Source organism: Phyllostomus discolor, chromosome 2 (assembly GCF_004126475.2).
Source record: "Phyllostomus discolor isolate MPI-MPIP mPhyDis1 chromosome 2, mPhyDis1.pri.v3, whole genome shotgun sequence".
In the NCBI taxonomy this organism is placed as follows: domain Eukaryota; kingdom Metazoa; phylum Chordata; class Mammalia; order Chiroptera; family Phyllostomidae; genus Phyllostomus; species Phyllostomus discolor.
In genome coordinates this window covers 192,637,961-192,659,808 of record NC_040904.2, presented here as the reverse complement: position 1 = coordinate 192,659,808, position 21,848 = coordinate 192,637,961, and the positions used below count along the sequence as shown (strand labels likewise).

At 36.4% G+C, this 21,848-nt stretch overlaps 1 protein-coding gene across 2 annotated transcripts; it reads right to left on the bottom strand.

Annotated features, from left to right (window-relative positions):
• Positions 1-1,735: 1,735 nt before the first annotated feature.
• LOC114513878 (NKG2-D type II integral membrane protein-like) lies at positions 1,736-12,177 on the bottom strand. 2 transcript variants are annotated; one of them, XM_028533226.2, is made up of 7 exons: positions 11,890-12,177; positions 9,140-9,247; positions 5,524-5,619; positions 5,271-5,306; positions 4,474-4,625; positions 4,054-4,157; positions 1,736-2,111 (listed from the first exon to the last, which is right to left on the bottom strand). In XM_028533226.2, exons 2-7 carry the CDS (start codon positions 9,243-9,245, stop codon positions 1,994-1,996), a joined length of 612 nt encoding a protein of 203 aa, XP_028389027.2. In that variant the 5' UTR covers positions 9,246-9,247; positions 11,890-12,177; the 3' UTR covers positions 1,736-1,993. The 2 variants fall into 2 exon arrangements, with proteins under 2 accessions (XP_028389027.2, XP_035875237.1); XM_036019344.1 differs by lacking the exons at positions 9,140-9,247; positions 11,890-12,177 and having other exon boundaries at positions 5,524-6,308.
• Positions 12,178-21,848: the final 9,671 nt, after the last annotated feature.

The window sequence follows — 21,848 nt, the reverse complement described above, 5'->3', positions numbered from 1 at the left end:
CATTCTCTATTTCAGTGTCTTTGGTTGTATTTTGCTTGTTTCTTTGTTTTGTTGTTTAGGTTCCTGTTAAAGCAGAAAGAAAGAAGGAGCCCTACCCTTTGCAACAGCATGGATGCAACTGGAAAGCATTATGCTAAGCGAAATAAGCCAGGCTGTGAAAGACAAATACCATATGATCTCATCTTTAACAGGAACCTAAACAATAATAATTCACATTTTAAGTCCACCAAATACTTCAAAGCTTTAAATAAATTGAGTCACTATATGTGGCTTTACATGGTGTAGAGGATACCGGCCTGCAGTGTCCATCTCGGCTGCGGATGTTCGTTGAAACATGCTAAAACATACACAGAGACAACCAGGTCCTGTGGAAGAATTGGGACAGAATGGCCACTCCTCACATAGGGAGTGCCTCGTGTCCATACCCAAGCAGATTTTTATTGAGAAAACAGACTTAGTTTGTGGATTCACAGTCTGGCAGAAAAGATCAAAAGATGTAGGCAATTTACAAAGGTGGGGACAGAACTCCCGCTGAGAATCTGGGCAAGGTTTGTGGTCTTTAACATATGAAAGAGATACAGGTTCTAAAAGTTTCCTGCCTGTGTTTTTAAATTCCAAGATAATAACATCCTCCAGCAAACAGATCTCACAGGATCTTGCATATTCTATGTCCCAGGCCTGATTACCCCAGGGGTCTGCCATTTCTGGTCTGGGCTGTTTCACCCCTGTAGGTCTCAGAAGACAAAGACAGCCAGGAGACTCAGATTTCTCACACCCAAGAGCAAAGATTCAGGCTTTGATAAAGCCAAAGGGGACAGGGGTTGATGTCCGATCATCCCTTGATTTCCACAGCCCCATGAGTCTTGTCCCTGTCATTCCTTCGTAAACGTGTCTGTCTTATATTCATTCTCTATCCAAGAGAATTGTTACCCATCACTGATTGCCGTTCAAGCCAGGGAAATAAGTTTTTTCTCCTTCAGTGGCTCCTGGTCTGGAGGTCTTTCACTCAGCCTAAGTCACGGGGAGTTACGGCCTCCTGAGACCAGGCAGAGTGGTCCCCAACAACATGGAACACAAGTTTTGGGTATTTCTCTGGAGTCTTTTCTCTGTGTCATTATAATAACATATGACCCACAGGGGGCAGAGAATACAATGACCTGGAGAGAATGAGCTTCTTCACAAATCTGGAAAATGAGGGTTAGGGTTAGGGTTGGAAATGGTTGTAAAGATCAAGAGGACCTAAGCACTGTTCATGACTCTGAAGCGGTCATGGGAGACTCCCCCAGCTGCTGCTTGTATGCAAGTATTATTCCAATTGCCAAGGGTGCTGTTATCCTAATGATTTGCCCAAATTTCTACTCATTCTACAGACTTTAACTCAGATTCCATTTCTTCCCCAGAAGTCTCGTAAGGCCTCCCTAAACTCAATTCTTATTTCCTTTTTTTTTTTTTTTTGTAGCAGTCAGTGCCAGGTTCTTATTATAAGGAACAACTTAATTTCTGCAAAATTTCTCATGTACTGTAGAAAATTAGTAGTGGCGTTTGAAAGTTGAGGGTGTTTTTGTTGATTTCTCAACTTTAGAAAATTTTTAAAACTAGCAAATGTAATGAATCCTCATATATTTTACCCACCTCTAAGCATATTTAATTTTCAAATGCATTGTTTGAAAAGTTTTAAAAGCCTTATTAGTTTAGTATTTGTGAATGTTTAATAAAACTATAGTTCAACCATAGGTATTATCAACAGTTTATTAAACTTAAGAATTAATTTGTTCATCACTTAATAAATTAAAAATTATACAAAACATGTTATAGAAGATAAAGTCTTTAATTGTTAGCCTTTGCTTGCAGCTGATTATGGTTTGTGGCATGTCAGGTGAAAAAAATTATAAATATTGGTGGAATTTTCTTCTGGATGTTTTCTTCATGATAAACACTCAGAGAATGGCATTTTTGTTTTTGGATCCTTTATATTTTATGAACAATAAAGTCATCACACAGTCCCATGCATGCAGATGTATGTGTTTGGAGTCGAACAGTTTTCTGTGTAACCTTTAAAATTGGATCCGTAAACCACACAGGTTCCATTCTCCATTTCAACCAATGTTAGTCTAGATTAGAGAGAAGGACAAATTACATTTATGACTTCATTAATGCAGAAGGATAAAAAATGAATAATATTTATTTAAATATAGGTAATGAAATAATATTATCTCAGGAGATTTAAAGACTACACCTAGACTTTCCTAATTTACAGATTAGCAACATGTAGCTAACTCTGATTATAAACATAAAAATGCATTGTATTATAAATCACATGCTACTTGTGCTGGGCTTAGAGGTGAACAACAAATCCCATGCTGTGAACCAAGGCCAGCTGCCACTAATACCCATCCTGGAGCCACTTAGCAAGAGTTACAGGTTATGCTGAAGCCAGATGCTGCTTGTTTTAGAGATTTTTGCAAAGTCCCTGAGAGATTTTAGGAAAGTCAAAAGCATGGGCCAAGACAGGTCCTTCATTTGGAAAAAAACCACTGGAAACAGCTTTGGTGGGTGTGGAAGTTTGTTGGAGAGGAGTCTCAGGGAATCACCAGGGCAGGGCAAACAGTGTGATCCAGGTTGATGGAGACTCAGATATGGTGCCTGGCTGCTGGCTCTGCTCAGGGAACAGCTCAGCAAGGAAGCAAAGGCCTCTGCCAGCACTTCTGTCTGGGAGAAAGGTGTGTGTCCTCAAGCTCTCCCAATGCCAGACATTTTGGTTCCTCCCTGTATGTCTCTGGTGTCTTTCAAGCTTCTGCCCCAGCACAGGTGCTCAGAGGGAGTGAGTCAGAATAATTCCATGGATGGGCCCTGTAAGAGGAAGCCCTGGTAATCATGCAACCCCTTGTCTCAACCACAAACTCCACTGGTTTTTAGAGCCAGAAGTTTTGTGGACTTCTCTTCCTGGCACGAAAAAGTTGGATCAGAAAATCCCCGGTGTGGGGCTGGGACCCTTAGCTCCTCAGGGGGAACCTCCACAGCTGAGATATCTCTCCAGTGTTTATCTGATAGTCACAAGTGTGGGATCAGCCCATTCTGTGTTTTACCCCTCTTACAGCCTGGATGTGGCTTCTTTAAATCTCTAGTCATAAGACTTCCATTCAGACAAATTTTAGTGATTCTAAATAATGGTTGTTTTATAGTTTAGTTGTAATTTTGATTTGGTTGTTGGAGTATATGAGTACCACATTTTACTCTGCCACCATTTTGACCAGAAGACTTCTAAAGTAGCTTTATTTTTCATAATCCCATACTGGAAACTACCCAAATATCCATCATTATGTGAAAGAATAAACATATTAAGCAACACCTATAGATGGAAAAGCTCTCAGGCATAAAAAGAAATAAGGTCTTTAAACATGTTATGAGGTGGCTAATCTCAAAATAATATCCTGAGTAAAAAAGCCAGACATGAAAACAGTACATACTGTCGAAGTCCATTTATGTTTTTCTGTAATTACAAATTAATCTATAGTGACAGAAAGCAGATTAGTTTCCTGGAGTCAGAAAGAGGTAGGGAGAATGACATGAAGGCGGTCTTATAAAGGTGCAAAGAGAACATTTTACAGGTGATAAATATGCTAATTATCCTGACAGTATTAATGGTTTTTTTGATTAATCCATTTGTCAAAATTTATCACAATTGTACACTTTAAAAATGTGCACTTTATTGGATGCCAATTATATCTCAACAACTCTGGTAATAACATCATAAAAGAATGAATGTGACTCTTAATCTCTCTGCTTTAGACTCCTCATCAGTACCATAAGCATGGTATTAGACCAATCTTGCACAGTACTTAGCACATAGCAATCAATAATGGAACTCAATATTATAGGTATTTGCTATTCTGCTCCACATGGTACTGAATCTAGTCCCTCAGAGTTTTTGGTTGACCCTATTTTCATATGGGAATGACCTGGGACCGTGTGAAGGAAAATGTGATAGCTATGTGATCCTAGGAATAGCTTAGAGACAGATCCACAAGGAAACACCTCTTGGTAGAGACTTACTGACTGGGAGAGAAAATGGAGCCATCTTCCCACTGCCAGGATCCATTTGCTGGATTTTGTATGAGTCCCATCCAATGGTAGGACTTCACCAGTTTAAGGAAATCCTGTTTGAAATCACAAATAAAGTTAGTTCTCAGAATTTTACTACAGACAAAACCATAATCATTTAATCATTTTCCCAAAACTTTGCAAAATGCATTCTGTCCTCTGGCATAATTCTAACTTAAACAACACACATATAATTCCTGCAGTTTTTGTCTTTTCTTATTTTTACTGCTTTGTTATTTTTTAATGCAGAAGGATTTTGGGTGGATATATCTTAGCCTGGTGTCTCTAAGTGATATTTCATGTTCATATTCCAGAGAATTTCCAAATATGTTAGGACTAAAAATAGGAAGATGGATTAAAACAATACTTAACCTGCTCTTCTTTGCTATATATCTTCAGGAGACTGGAATTGTGAGACATACAAGAAGCTTGGCTCTGAAGCCAGCTTTTTTTCTCACTAAAAAATTGGTAGCAGTTGTTTCTGTAACATATCCAGTTTTGAGGACACGGACCACAATAAGTTTCTAGAAAGGAACAATATATTAATTTTCCACATGTCTGAGTATTAAGTAGATTTTTTAAATAGACAGGTTATATAAGTTTTTTAATTCTAACTTTAAAATTCCAGATATTAAAACATTATTGCCACACCCAATGACCTAACTGTACTTACTTATAGACAGATAAATTGATAGATATGCCAATTAACTGTTCTCTACTTTTTTACCAGTATTCCCTCATTGTAAAAAATATAATAAAATTTTTAAAAAGCTATAGTGAATTGCAGATAAGAATTGTCTTTCTATAGACTTTATTTTTTATTAAATGTATTGAAGTGACATTGGTTAATAAATTATATAGGTTCCAAATATACATTTCTATGATATACGATCTGTCCTACATACTTTCTTGGTATCAAGCATTGATATATGCTTAAACTCCATATACACAGATACATGCAATTTGTGCTTTGAGGTGTGGCGCATAGGAGGAGTAGAAGAGAGTAACCAAGGAACATATATGTGCATATGCATTGCCCTTGGACATAGAGAATGATTCCTGGGGTAGGGCTGATCGAAGGGGAAAAGTAGGAGGATGGAGGATATTTGTAATAGTGTCTATAAGTTAAAAAATGAAAATAATTATAATATCAGAAAACTTTCTCTTACCATTCAAAGAAATTGGAGCTGCTTCATTGGATAATGCTATTAAAATAATCATAATCATTAGAAGGTTTGTATAGCTGCAACAGAGTCCAAACAAAAATAAAAATAGTTGACAAGTTTCTAAAGTAGTAGGTAAAATATAAGGAAACATTATATTTTCCTTGATATTGCTAGTTAATGCTGTGTGCTTCTGAATGTTCATCAAAGTAATACATTGCAATTGTTAGATCAACAGTGAAATCCACTCTGTACTCACAGTTTATTATGATTATGGTGCTGCATATCATCACCATCACAATGAAATGGATCCCCATAGCTAGAGCAACCGACCGGGCAACAACAAATGGAGATGCTGTCAAAGAAAAAAGAGTGAAAGAAATGAGAGAAAGATGAAAGGCTTCTGGAATTTCTATGTTTAATGTAAATGTTAGAGCGGTTTTTATGTGGGGATAATAACAGTGCTTTTTCTTCATTTGTTTTTTTTTTCAGAACAGTTAAAATAAGTTCTTTGTAAATGATTTAAAATAAGACTATAAAATGTAATATTACCTCGTATTCCTCTCTACAAGTTCCCCAGTTCACCTTTAGAATAAATCATAGTTATCATTTTAAAAAATGTCCATGCAGATAAAAGATAATAAATACAAAGAGTTCCTCTTAATCCCCTCTCAAGAACATATTTAAGAAACTATAAAATATTCTATCATATTTTTACTTAAGAAATATCCTAGTGAATTTTCTCTTCATGTCTTGTAAAGTTGTCAAATTTTTATAAATAGCTTCTTGGATTGTGCTTCATTGTTGTATGGACAAAATACCATTATCAATAGACTTTCAATTTTTTCCCAATGCATATTTACATTGTTTCTTTGTTTTTGCTATTATTATAATAATATAAATAACATTTTATGCACGCCTGTGCATATTTTTTAGTAACTTTTTGGAGAAATTCCCAAAAGGGTAAATACTGAGTCAAAGAGTATTTGCTTTTTAAATTTTTGTAATGATTGAAAATTTCAGTCCCAAAAGGCTATACCTATTTATATACTACCAAATATAAAAAAGCCTTCTTCCTTACATTTTTCTCATCATTAAAAGTGTACGAATCTAGTAAAAAATATTATTTTAAAATTTTAACTTTATTTCTCTTGTTATAAATAACAGAAGATAAACATCTTTTGCTGTGGTAAAATTATTTACATTTATTTCCTTCAGACTTCTCTTATTTTTATTAAGTAATTGGTTTTATTCCCACTTCTTAGGTAGAGAATATTAGTTTTCTTGCCACATGTTTTCCAATACTCACCTCAGATACCACTTTTGTTTTAACTTTATTTATGAAACTTTGGGGGTGCTAAAATGGATAATGGTTGACTTGTTAAAACCATTATGCTTTCTTCAATATGAATAATACTACTTTTGCTATTCTGAGTTTATAAAATAAATTACCTATGTTCTATCATAACTTACATGGTTTCCTTTTTTATTTTGGTCTATGTGGTATTTGTGTGTGTGCATGTGTGAAATAACTGAGGTAGAAACTCAAATGTATAATTTTTTTCTTTTCCAAATGGTCATTGAATTTTTCTAATATTATCTGCCAAATAAATCAGTGTTCTCATTGATATGAAATACTGCCTTTAGCATACAGGGCATTCTTATATGTGTTTGCATTTATTCTTTAATCTGATTTCTATTCAAATGATATATAAAATATCCTAACTTTTATGATACACTTTGATGCAGACACTGACCCGCAGTGTCCACATCATTATGGATGAAATGAGACCTTCACATGGACTACAGAGTCCTGTGGAGGAAAAGGGTGAGCATGGCTTTTCTCTCAAGGGGACCAAAAGCCACAGCCTCTGCCAGGACAGGCTTTTGTGGGTTTCTCCACCCATTACATGATGGTCCTCATTTACTATGCACAGGTTCACTTTAGGTGGTTACCTTTTACAGAAAACAAAGGAGCCAATGCCGCTAATCACATCACAGAAGAGGGATATTTGCAAATGAAAAGGCAAACGGGTTGAACGGGTTACACTCATCCTTGGAAGGGTTAGCATAGATTTTAGGAAGTTACTTTGCAGTAAATGTCCTCAATTCAGGGTGAGGGAGTTTTAGCAAAAAACAAGACTCATAGCGGCCTAGGTACATTGCAGGTCTGATTCCCCATGGGAGAACCTATCCGTGGGCATGGATCCTGTGCATCTCTTAGTGGGAGTTGGGCCCATGCCATGCAGAGCAGCCTCCTACACACTTGAGTACTTACAGTGCCCATAATATTATATTACATTTCTATTCCAAAATATTTTAGTTTTCTACACTTCCTTATGCCTAAAAAACTTTAAAATCAGCTTTTCAAGAACCTGCTCTATTTAAAATAAAATAAAATACATTGGTCTTTCAACAGAATTCCATTAAATGTAGAAATATAGAAATAATTTACATCTTTAAAATATTGTTTTTTATCCTCGATTGGTTTCTTTTGCCATTATGGATGTCTTATGTTTACTGGTACAACTTTAAAGTAATAAATTTATTTCCATTATTTTTAAGTAAAAAGTCAATGTCTGATTTTTGGTCTTACAAATATGGCATTTTCCTTTTATCACCTTTTTCTCATTTTGTAGACAGTTGATTTTTTTTTTTTTTTTTTGCATTTTTTGGTCTTGTTCAAGTACAGTTGTCTCCATTTTCCCCCTACCACTCCCCATTCCCAGTCATCCCCACTTCCCGTCCTTGATCCTACTCCTTTTGGTTTTGTCCATGTGGCCTTTATATATGGTTTTGAAAACCTTTCCCCCCTTCCCCTCTATTTATCCCCTCACACCTCCCCTCTGGTTACTGTCAGTTTGTTTTTAACTTAAATTGTAGGCAGTTGATTTTTACATCTCATTTTTAATCAGGTCCACATATCAAATTTCCTTATTGTTTGTCAGTTTTTGGGTTGGGGAAGTTTTGAGGTTTTAAAAATATTTTAAGTCATATGTTTTTACTAGTAATATTAATTTCAGCATTTTATTCTAATTTCAGATCATTTGCTTTTTTTCTTTCCTTGGTCATGCACATTGGCTAGTACCAGCAAAATCATCAATATTAACCAACAATAATGAGAATAAAATTTCTTGCCTTTTTCTACTTACAATGAAAATAGTGTAAGCATTTGTCAAAAATCATAATGATAGCTTTTGAGCATATATCTAAAAGCAGTATTTATATTCTAGAGGCTTTGAAAATTAAGTTCTTTTAAACTAAGGATTTATAAATTTTTATCCAAAATCTTTACACATGATATGCAATCTTTGATTATTACATCCGATGCATTTTCTATAATTAACTCTTGAAAGTGAGACAATTTGATGATCATTTATTTTTTCACATATAATCAAAACTTATAGGTGACAGTAGCCTGTTATTTTCCTTTTTGTGTGATCTTTTTCAGGCTTCATCTTCTATCATATTTTTCTTGATCAAGTACAGACAGCGAATCCTCTTCACTGTGCAGTAGCCTTTCTGTGATCACAGTCCAGTCACTGCTGCTGTGCTGTTTAAAGACATGCCACCGACGGGTGTTGTGTATTTCCCTTCTATTCTGTTTATTCGCGCCTCCTGACAGCTTGCTGTTCAGTGAGACCTTAGAAACGTCAGTCTTTGTTGTCGTTGCTATGATAATCCTACCTCTTTTAGGGCCTGAAAAGCTCGTCAATTCAACAATTTCTTCTCACTTTGCACATATTCCAGGTGACATCAAACTTAATCTCACTTCTGCTTCTCTCATGACGGCAAAATTAGACTGAATGTTTATCCCTGATGATCTCCGAGTTTCCAATTTCACCTGAAGATGGCGAGTGGAATGTAGTACTTACGGTTTCCCCCAGATGTGTTTGCGACCAATGTGGATCTTTTCTTTTGTCCTGGTACAGAAGTAGAACGATTTCCAAGTTTAAGTTTGTAATTGTGTGATTCCCTCATCTCTGGAGAAACACAAATCAAGCCAACGTGAGTCATGACTTTTCTGCTTCTGTGATTTTCAACTTTCAACTTTAACTTGCCATTTTTACCCTTTTTCTTTTAAATTATATCACCAAGTTAATTTTGTTTTATGTTATTTCATTACTATATTTTTCACTTTATAATATATATACAATTATATTTATTCTGTAACAAAATATCTTAGCAATATCTTATGGACAATTAAAATAAGTTCATTGTAACCATGAATTAAAATAAAGACTGTATAGAGAAAAGATAGGGTCTTAGGGAATTAAACATTGTGTTTAGTTTATAGGGCCACATTTACTAACTTAATAACTTCACAAATTGCACAAAAATAAAAAAAAGAAAGGGACAAAAGAAGGAACAAAAGATGTCAATACACTGTGGTATGGCCATCTTAAAAGTGAAATAAAATAATATGCACTTAGTATCAACATCAGTCACATAGTAAACAGTAAAGGTTAGTGTGTCTAATTTTCTTCATAGTGAAGGGCACACAAAGAATAAAATAGTGTAGTCTAAAACTTGAGGATAACATAAACATAGTAAATATATATGCACCCAACATAGGAGCACCTAAATACATAAAGAAAATCTTAGAGGACTTCAAGAAAGATATGGACAGCAACACAATTATTGTGGGGGATTTTAACACCCCGCTATCAAAAATGGACAGATCTTCCAAACAAAACATCAACAAAGATATTGTGGCATTGAACAATACCCTAGACAAACTGGGCTTTACTGATATTTACAGAACCCTCCATCCCAAAGAAGCTAAATACACATTTTTTTTCAAATGTACATGGAACATTTTCAAAGATTGACCACATGATAGGACACAAAACAAGCCTCAACAATTTTAAAACTTGAGGATAAAGACAAAGAATCTTGCATCTGAACAAAACAAGTAAAGAATCATTTTTCTCTCTTCTTGAAACAGTAAATGTATTAAATATGTAAAAGCCTTTTATAACTGAAATGTTAATCTTAATTACCTTTGAGATGTAAAATTAAACTAAAGCTGTACATGTATTACAGAATGTTATACATACAATATATAATGTATGCATGATGCAAATATTATGTTATGAATAAAGAAATTGAATTTTAGAAGTGACCAATATGGCATTACTTATTTAAAATAATGCCACCACTAATTTATAATACTTTTAGTGTCATACTTTGTTTAAGAAACCCTTTAAAATCTATGTCATTTTATTTGAGTATCATAGAAATCCACTGAGATAAATATCACATGTTTTATATCTCTAGTTCACATAAAAATAAAAACTTAGGTACATATATGGTGTATTAACCCAGATCTCAAAACTAGAGACTGGTAAAAGTGTCATTAGTTCAGTTCTTCTAACTCCCAATTCTGATTCTATCGCTGCTTCAGACTGCCTCAGATTGGGAGAGTTTACTTTAGGTAGTTAAGAAAGTAAAGGAGGAACAAGCTTTCAAATTTTTAAAGACTCGATTTAAATATAACATTAACATAACATGCCATGAATATAAAGTGAATATAAGTCAATCTGAATAAATCACTTTTCTGATATGCTAATATCAAATTCTGGGCATATTGAAATTATACATAGGCCAAACTACACATTTATGTGGAAAGAACATACACACGTGGCGATGAGCCCACCGATCTCGGACCAATCCCATCATACAATTGTGACTTCTCATCTGCCACAGAAATGAATCCAAATTATTTGCTACTGAATAAAGTAAATCACTTTTTTTTTTTTGTTTTCTTTCTTTGTGGTACAATGAAATACTTTGATTGGAAAATAGAATACAGAGAAATTTCCTCCATGAATATATTTAAAAAGGAACAAATGAAAATGAGAAAATACAAAGTCAGGCAAATAATTTCAAATTTTATCTTGGTTACAAAATGGTAAAAATATACAATGAGTTTTAAAATTTGCCTACATGAAGATACTTAATAAAAAACACGGTTTTCATCACTGATATTGAGTGACAACACACATAGGTTATACTTGTTTATTTAATTTAGTGATAATTGCTTTCAGTATATCATTTACAAAGGTAATCTTAAATTTGTTTGTACAGTAACATTTCACACTGTCTAGCAGAGCTCTCAGAAAATACAGCTATTTAATAAATATGTATAGTGATTAGATTGTAAAATAAAATGTTTTATGTTAAAATGTAATAGTTGAAAGCAACAGATATAATTTATTTTATTTTGTAAGTAAAGTTGTGTGTTCCATAAACTAAGTACCTTGCATAAGAGCACAAAATTCATAAAAGTGAGAATTCAAATTGAAATTCAATTTTTTATTCTAAAATGTAAAGATTCATTCTTATAGTTTTGTTTACAGACAAGACTTCATCTTATAGCAACACTATAACTTCTGATTCTTTAATGTTTATCCTAATTATCTTTCATTGAATTAAGTAAGAGTACACTTCATAAGTAATAAGCATCCTTTGCCTTCAGTAATTCTATTCAAACACTCAAGAAACAATTAGAATTACTTTGTTACATAAATATTTTCAGAAATTTTCTTGAGGTTCAAATCTCAAGAATCTCTCATTTATTGAATAATAGTTCTTAGAAACATTTAAACACAGAGACACACACCTGATCAGAGAAGAAACGTCCCGCTTTCTGTGCAAAATTCAGGCATGTCTTGAGCTCCTAACTTAGAACTGAGCCAAGAGATGCCCAATCAATTTTGATGCCCGAGATAAATATGAAAAACATTATTCTAATCTCATTTTCCTGTTGAAAAAAAACAGCACAAGCCACAATACTTCTTTCTGCCCCCTCACTACACAGGCATTTTACTAAGTGGAGAAATAAATCTAATGACTTAAAAATGATGAATTGATTAGTAAAAAGTGTACCTGAGTTTTGAGAATCAAATGGTAAAATTACATAATCTCTTTCTGAACCAAAAATAAAAGAGTTTAGCATAACTCCATCCCCATATTCTTATTGGCTGACATTGAGATCCTGCCCAGTGATTGGTGGTTATCTTTGTTATTTACTAGGTGGGTGCTCAGTATATTAGGGGCTGGAGACATTCAATACTTTTATTATACAAAAGCTTTTCTATATGCCCTTCAGGCACGTCCTGGCAAGAACCTGTAAGACTGGTTTAGAATGGCACTATATAGGTCAATATAACAGAACAATTCAAAGGGACCATTACTTATAGAGGCGTTGCATGAACAATGTGATTAGCAATAAATAAGTAATAAAAAAACAGTTGAAAATACTGTGTGAAAAAAAGAAGAAAGTAAATAAACTTGTTAATCATCCTGTATACATGCTATTATAAGTTTGAGTGGCATTATGTATGCTATAATATGTAGGCTGAAACTAAAGAGAAATATTTTTGTTTGTGAACATACATATGTATGCACACAAACATAAAGATATATATATGTCATTATATGTATTTATATATAATTTTTAAATTATGAAACATAAGAATGTACTAAATAAAAATTCTATGATAAATCATCGTATGCTTATCTTCAATAATGATAAAGTTTTGCCAGTAATATTTCACTTTTGATATATGTGGATGTCTCAGATAAATCTCTGCTCTTAAATAAGGTCCTTTTCTCCTCTTTTTTTGTGAACATCACTTAATATATTACTCCCCCTTTATTATTCAAAACCATACCACAAAATTTTATGTCAGAATAACAACATAATCCCCTAGAGCAAGGGACATAAAGGAAAGAATAAACAAATGGGATCTCATCAAAATAAAAACCTTCTGCATAGCTAAAGAAAACAGTATCAAAATAAAAAGAGAACCAACTATATGGGAAAACATATTTGCCAATGATAACCTCAGACAAGGGTTTAACCTCCAAAATATATAAAGAACTTACACGACTCCACTCTAAGAAGACAAGCAACCCAATTAAAAAATGGGCAAAGGACTTGGACAGACACTTCTCCAAGGAGGACATACAGAGGATCTAAAGACACATGAAACAATGTTCCATATCGCTAGCTATCAGAGAGATGTGAATTAAAACCACAATGAGATACCACTTCACACCAGTCAGAATGGCCATCATAAACAAAGTAACAAACAAACAAGTGTTGGAGAGATTGTGGAGAAAAGGGGTCCCTAGTGCACTGTTGGTGGGACTGCAGACTGGTACAACCGCTATGGAAAACAGTATGGAACTTCCTCAGAAGACTAAAAATGGAACTGCCTTTTGACCCAGCAATTCCACTGCTGGGACTATATCCTAGGAACCCTAAAACACCAATACAAAAGAACCTTAGCACCCCGATGTTCATAGCAGCACAATTTACAATAGCTAGATGCTGGAAGCAACCAAGATGCCCATCAGTAAATGAATGGATTAAAACACTATGGTACATTTACACAGTGGAATTCTATGCAGCAGAAAGAAAGAAGGAGCTCCTACCCTTTGCAACAGCATGGATGGAGCTGGAAAGCATTATGCTAAGCAAAACAAGCCAGGCAGTGAAAGACAAATACCATATGATCTCACCTTTAACAGGAACCTAAACAACAAAACACAGAAACAAGCAAAATATAGTTAAAGACACTGAAATAGAGGACAGGCTCAGGGGAGAATGGGAAGTGTTTACAGGAACAAATTTAAAGGACACATGGACAAATACTAAGGGGAGGGTGATAATGGGAGGGAAGTGGGGAGGGATGGATGGGTGGACTGGAATGGGTGTAAAAGGGAGAAAACCGTACTTGAACAATGATTAAAATAAAAAAAATAAACAAAACTAAAGATAAAAAACTAATGTCTTAATGTTCTGATTTCTAGCTACTCACAATTTCTGTTACATTAAAGAAATGACAGGGAAACTGTCACAGCCAAAGGAGCTTAAAGATACAGAATGATTAAATGTAGTGGATAGGATAATGGATAGAAAAGGGACATTATATAAGAATTAGGAAGACCTGAAAATAATGCATTCTTTATTTAACAACTGTGTATTGATATCAGTTCACTCTCTGACAAATGTACCACTTACATAACTGTTGTTACATAACTGTTAGCAATAAGGGGAACTGCACATACAGGATGTGTGGGAACTCTCTGTGCCACCTTTATAATTTATTGTAAATGTTAAAATATTCAGAAATAAATATTGTACTTACAAAATAAATAGTCAGAGGTTCTTTTGTATGTCGCTATGAAAATAATGATAATAAATACACATAGTAAAAAGAAAACTCTAGAAAAAAACAGCTAAAAAAGCAGAATTATTCATATTTCCTCTTTTTTAAAAGATTTTATTATTTATTTTTAAAGAGGAGGGAAAGGAGGGAGAAAGAGAGGAAGAGAAACATTAATATGTAGTTGCCTCTCATGCATCCCCCACTGGGGACCTGGCCCACAATGCAGGCATGTGCCCTGACTGAGAATTGAACCAGCGGCCCTTTGGTTTGCAGGCCAGTACAGTACTCAATCCACTGAGCCACACCAGTTGGGGCAGAATTACTTATAATAACGCTCACTAAATATGTGCACATGAAAACAAAATTTAAGTCAGTAAATCCTCACTTTATTTAATCAATGAGATAATTTTGAGCAATAATCTTCAGCTAATAAAACAAACAGACACTATTTACTATGTATGATATGAGTGAAATAAGAATAACACAGGTACAGGCTTGTTGGGAACCGCCCTGCCTGGTATCAGAAGCTGTAACCCCCACGTAGGCTAGGATGAGGGAATGCCCCTGGAACCGTAGGCCAGCAAGGAGACAAAAGCTTATCTCCCTGGCAGGAGCACTGCTTTTGCTGCTTCATTCATAACTGAACCTCAAAGCTTGGTCGGTTAGCCAAAGACGGGTAAGATTCCCTAAGGGGGGAATGATCTAAGACAGGCATGATCACGTGGGAGGCCCCCAAAAGAAGGACTTTGGGGGCTACAGCAAAAGGGGGTGATGGACCCTTGCTCCTCGGCTTTGACACAGCCAGAGTCCTCATCTTCAGGGAGAAAATCTCCTTATCTCTTGATTGCCTTAGTTCCCTTGCTCCACCTAAGCCTGAAACAATGACAGGGTGGTGCAGCTCTGTGCTGAAAAGGGCGGATTCCCTGGGTGATCAGGCCTAAGAAAGAATATGTAAATTACTGTGAAACCTTCTTTGTTTAGAATGCTCTCAGTTGAATGAGAAGGGTCCACGGAGGAAGTTAGTTTGTTCCTCAAAGTCTTACAGTTCTTTGACCCTGACTCAAAATAGACCCGCAGAGTTCCTTGTTATCTATTGTTCCTTACTTCATCAGAATGAGTAATGTACTTTACCTGAATTATTATGCAAAATGAGCCCAATAAAAGCAGGTTTGGACGGTAAATTGGCTCGTTCCCAACTAGAGGGGGTGGCCATTCTGTCCCTACTTCTGCACAGAAATAGTCTGTCTCTGTGCATGTTTTTTCTTGAGTTTTGACGAGCCATCTGCAGCGTTCCGTGATCACTGCTGGCCAGTGACCCACGCATCACAGGCTGCTTCTACAGCTAGAATAATATTGATGAGATCAGTAGGTTTTTTTAAATTCTTGCATATGGATTACATGAACCAAATAGTATTCACAGGAGAGATATAATGAACTTGTTACAGAACACAACAAGCGGGGCCTGGGATGATATACTATTGAAAGAAGGCCCCGGGTCCGTTATGTCCGCCGCCAGAGGAAAGACGTTTCTCAATGCCAGAGATTTGTGAAAAGGAAAGGAAATGTTTATTTAATGCTATACTAACTTAAAGTAGTGACCTAATGTCTATCAAAAAAATCCCAAAGTCCCTAAAAACACCCACAAACACACAGTCCTTCCTTCCTTCCCCCTTTGCCCAGTCCAGAGTACCGTATCTCAGGAAAGGAAATAGAAGTCCGTGGCTTAGGTAGTCTTCTGGTTCTTCCCAGTTAGTACTCCCTCTCGACTGGGAGACCTCCCTGGGTTCCTGGCACCCTCGGCTGAGTCGCCGGGATCTCTGCTAAAACCAGGTGGTGGTTCCCCCTTCTAAAGCTGTGGGGGTCCCCACTCTGCCAGGCCGCGTGGTTCCCCTCCTCAAAGCAGCATGGTTCTCCTTCTCTCAGGGCTGCACATGGTTCTCCTTCTCAGGGCTGTGCATGGCTCTCCTCACGGCTGCCCAAGGTTCTCTTCTCAGGGCTGCAGGAGTCTACACTCCGTCAAGTCCGCGTGCTTCTCCTTCCTAAAGCAGCCTGGTTCTCCTCCTAAAGCAGCATGGTTCTCCTCTCAGGGCTGCCAAATCTAGGTTTTTAAATCCCCGCGGCCAATCTTCTTCTGCAGCCTCATTTCCGACTCCTCCCACACTCAGCTTCACATGCCAGAACTCGTATCCTTCCAGCTTTACTGGGCTGCCATCATGAGTCTGGGCAGGCGTGGCCCCATGTCCTGGAGCCAATTCTCTCTGAGCTCCCACGCAGGTGCTGTAACTCAGGGGACCCGCCCCCCCCCCCCCCCCAGTTACATCTGGGTGGGGAAGTTACTTCCATTCCCCTGGCTTACAGCTGATCACAGCTACTAAACCTATCTACGCAACCAGCCAAAGGCTGTAGATATGTTAAATGATCTGCAAGGCTGTTGCTATGCAAAACAGCTCTCAATGGCCCTGCTCCATTTGTCCCTTCCCCCAACCCACACCCTGGGGTGGGGGATGGAGACATCTTAAAATCTCCTGGACACCTTAAGTTCTGGACCGCATTTCAAATGTCCATTTGGGGTCCCCCCTCTTGGCTGCACTCTGTAACAAACTTTCAAAAAATAAATCATTATAACAGGCAAAATCTTCTAGACAGCAGAAAGACGAGGAATAATTTTTTTCTTTCACTAATAATAGAATGACCTTGATATCATTTTATATTAAAATTTTTTGAATATACAAAATTTAAGATTTATTCATAATGAAAAAATAATATAAAAGACTGGGGAACCCTGACTGGCGTAGCTCAGTGGATTGAGCATGGGCTGTGAACCAGAGTGTCACAGGTTCCATTCCCAGTCAGGGTACATGCCTGGGTTGCAGGCCCCGGCCCTCAGCAACTGCACATTGATGTTTTTCTCTCTCCCTTTTTCTCCCTCCCTTCCCTCTCTAAATATAAATAAATAAAATCTTAAAAAAAAAAAACAAAAAAAACTGCTTTAAAAAAAAAAAGATTGGGGGAAATGCTTGTATCAAGTTTGATGAAAGGTCACTATTGGTAATACCTGAAGAATTCTCTCAAACTTAATGAGGAAAAAGTATCAAGATTTAGTACGTACGTTGACAGAGAATTTAAGTAGATGAGTAATAAATAGCATTAGTGTTACTGGTAGAAGGTCAGTTGGAGCCAGTTGAGTTTCCCCCGTCAGCCAAGATGGTGACAGGGGGAAGTTCTCGGGTCGCAGATTATGGGTGAGAACTGGGAGAAGCAGGCACATGCACCATAGTTGTCAAAACAGTGGCGGGGGAGGTGATGGGCCAAAGAGGTTTGTCAGTCTCCCGTGAAGAGATAAAGGACTGAAGGTAAGGCGGACCCACCAGCAGCATGCAAAAGTTTGGGAAGTTTATTGGTCATTTTGAAAAAGCACGTGGCCTCTCATACATACAAGTTAATATAATCCCAGGAGAACAAAGAAACACCCTCTTCCCTTCCTCATGACTTGGACTCACGTGGTGCAGGCTGCTCTCTCCACGTGGCCCATGGCCTCTGGGAAGGAATCTCTCTCTCTCTTTGTGGCTGACCTTGTGCTGCCTTCACCTGTGTATGCACATACTCTTTCCTGAGAGCACACAACCTGGCAGACCTAGCAGTTGCATGGCGCATGTGCGTGCTGCCTCCACACCCAGGTCCCAAGAAGCTAGAAATGAACAGCAACGGGGAACAAGATATGCTACTTGGATGGGGCCTGTGACTGCTGAGTAAGTAGTGCTTGTGGGTTTCAAAGGGCTCTGCTTTAAACTGCTGCTGAAACTCTACTGCCTTTTTCTTGGATTTGCATAGGAGATGAACTATGAGCTGGGAGTCTTCCATTTTCCCAGACCACATAGTACCTGAATAAAACCTCTTGCCTTTTTCACTAGCATCTGCCTCACGAGTTTGGATTTTATGGTGGCAGGCAGCCAAACTTTTTGTTTGGTAACATTAGTACAAAATTATGGAATCAAAGATACATTTTGAGTTAACCTTGATTTACACATTCTATTATCTTGAAAAAAACTGGAAATTAAAATAACTGCATATGTATAACTTTAAAAATTATGTATTTTGGGTTTGATCTCCAAAATATATAAAGAACTCACATGGCTCCACTCCAGGGAGACAAACAATCCAATTAAAAAATAGGCAAAGAACCTGAACAGACACTTTTCTAAAAAGGACATATGGAGGTCCCAGGCACATATGAAAGGATGCTCAGCATCAGAAGCCATCAGAAAGATGCAAATTAAAACCACTATGAGATACTACTTCACACCAGTCAGAATGACCATCATAAATCAACAAACAGTAAGTGGTGGCAAGGTTGTGGAGGAATAGGAACCCTAGTATATTGTTGGTGGGAATGTAGGCAGGAGCAGCCACTGTGGAAAACAGTATGGAATTTCCTCAAAAAATTAAAAATGGAACTGCCTTTTGACCTGGCAATTCCCCTGCTGGGATTATATCCTAAGAATTCTGAATCATCAGTCCAAAAGAACCTAGGTACCTCAATGTTCATAACAGCACAATTTACAATAGTCAAGTGCTGGAAGCAACCTAAGTGCCCATCAGTAAATGAATGGATCAGAAAACTAGGTACATTTACACAGTGGAATACTATACAGCAAGATAAAGAAGGAGCTCCTACCCTTCACAAACAGCATGGATGGAACTGGAGAGCATTGTGCTAAGTGAAATAACCCAAGCGGTGAAAGGCAAATACCATATGATCTCACCCATAAGTGGAACCTAATTAACAAAACAAACAAGTGAGCAAAATATAACCAGAGATATTGAAATTTAGAACAGAGTGACAGTAACCAGAGGGGAGGGGTATAATGGGGGAAAGAAGAGGAAGGGCCATCAAGAAACACATATAAAGGACACATGGAAAAAGCCAAAAGAGGGTAAGATGGAGGGTTGGAAGTTGTGTCGGGTGGGGAGGGGTTAAGAGGTGGTGGGAAAATGGAGACAAATGTACTTGAACAAAATAAAAAAAAATAGAAATAAATAAAAGTTTATTTCATTTTCTTCTGTTTTTTTTCAAACAGTACCACAGCCATTTTATAATATTTTTTATATTTTATTCAGAAAGAGATTATATAATTTTACCAATTATTTCTCAAAACCCTGGGATGATTTTCATCACTGAATTAATCATTTTAAAGTCATAAGGTGATGTTAGGACTTAACATTTATTTCATCAATTTCAAAATGTTCTGTATAGTGAAGCTGCAGAAGGAAGTATTGTGATTTGTGTTGTCTTCTTAAAGGTTTTATTTATCTATTTTTAGAGAGTGGGGAAGGGAAAGAGAAAGAGAGGGAGAGAAGTATCAATGTGTGGTTGCCTCTCCCATGTCCCCTATTGGGATCCTGGCCCACAACCCAGGCTTGTGCCCTGACTGGGAATCAAACCGGTGACCCTTTGGTTCACAGCCCATGCTCAATCCACTAAGCCACAGCAGCCAGGGCTGTGCGTTTTTTTTTTTAAAGAGGAAAATAAGATTAGATTAATGTTTGTCATATTTTTTACTAGGGATCAAAGTTGATTGAACATCTTTTGTTTCAGTTCTAAATTGGGAATTCAACACATGCCTAAACTTTTTATAAAAAACAGGACATTCCTTTCCTGATCAGATGGTGGTCTCTCTTGTGTGTTTATGTTTCTAACAGCTGTTCAAGCAATGACAAATTCTTGAAATTTGAACTGAAAAATTTTTCTAAAAATATTACAGAACAATATAATTCTCCTTTTTCTTCAGTGTTTGAATAGAATACCTGAAGCAAGGAATGTTTATTATTTCTGAAATGTACTGTTTCTTATTCATTATAGATAATAAAATAAATTTATTAAAACCATACATTATTTATTATATTTTATAATATATATTATATTATTTGTAATTATGTTGAGGTGTAATTGATATATAATATTAGTTTTAGGTTTACAAAATAATAAATCTATAAATAATAGATTTAATATTAATACTAAAAACTAATATTATATTAGTTTTAGGTTTACAAAATAATAAATCTATTGTATATATTAAGAAATTATCATCACAATAATTCTAATTAATACCAGCTTCAAGGATTTTGAGAGAGGCATATTCTGAGTCCATCATATTGAGTTTAAAACAATTAAAAGGGAGAGGTGCAATTTAAAATAAACCTTACTTGTATAAATAAATACTATGTACAAAGAAATTCTGATTTCTTCCTCATTGGTGAGCAGATACTCACTATGTCATCTGTCATGACATTATATCATTGAGGATTTGCTGAACATTCGCGATACTTTGGTGACATGTGAAATTGCAAAAAAGACATGCCATTTCTCTCTGAAAACATACTTTCTCATAGACAATAAAAGCAACAAAATTAATTTATGTAGAAAATATGCCGTGACTGCAAAAATACACATATGAGCCTTGTGTATAAATATTTTCTGATCTCTTCAACCCCTTTTTACTCTTTCTGGAGAAAGAAAGCTGTGATGTTTTGAAAACAGCTTTTCAAAGTCATTTGAGGAAAACCACCAACACCTCAAAATGACAATGACCAGAGGGAGCAGGGGAGGGAGTAATGGGGGAAAGAAGAGGGAGGAGCAAGCCAGGGAACACAAACAGAGGACTCACAGGCACTGGGCAGTGGTGAGGGTTGGCTGTGGCCAGGGGTGAGGGGCAGGGGAAAGCAAAGGAGAAAATGTCAGGACAACTGTAACTGAACAACAACAACAAAAACAACTAAAAAAAAAAAGGAAAAGAAATTACATTTCTTAAGTGAGAATACCACCAAGGCCTAATCAACCAACCTTCTAAGCAAATAAGATAGGGGTTAACTTACATGGCTGAGCATGTGTTAAGTCCTTCCTGCGTACCTACCACAAAGGGAGAAGATGTGGAGACCACACTGCAACTTGTGGTGAGAAACAGTCTTCTTGGCAGGATGCTCACTTCAAGTTGTGACATGAAAACTGAACATATATCGTTTAGTTGTCTGGAAATAAAAGCATAAGATGTGTTGTTATGACAACATCAAACTGTCATAGCTTAGACTTTTCTGTCAATGTGTTTGAATTAATAAAAAACTTGTCAAAAGACAAATTCTAAAATTCATACGGGCAATGAAGTAAATCAAAGGCTCTGAAAGAGAGAGAGCTGAGTCTGGATATGCATGGGCAGACTGAAGCTGAAGTGACACGGTGAGCAATATAACAGTAAAAAAATCTGTACACATACTACAAGAAATATGTGTTTAGGACCTATTTAGTCAGAACCTAAAATATTGATTCAGAACATCCAGCTAAGGATGATGGACTGGGTGAGGCACATATAGTGCCACTACAGCAGTGTAACAGGGTGAACACGTGGCC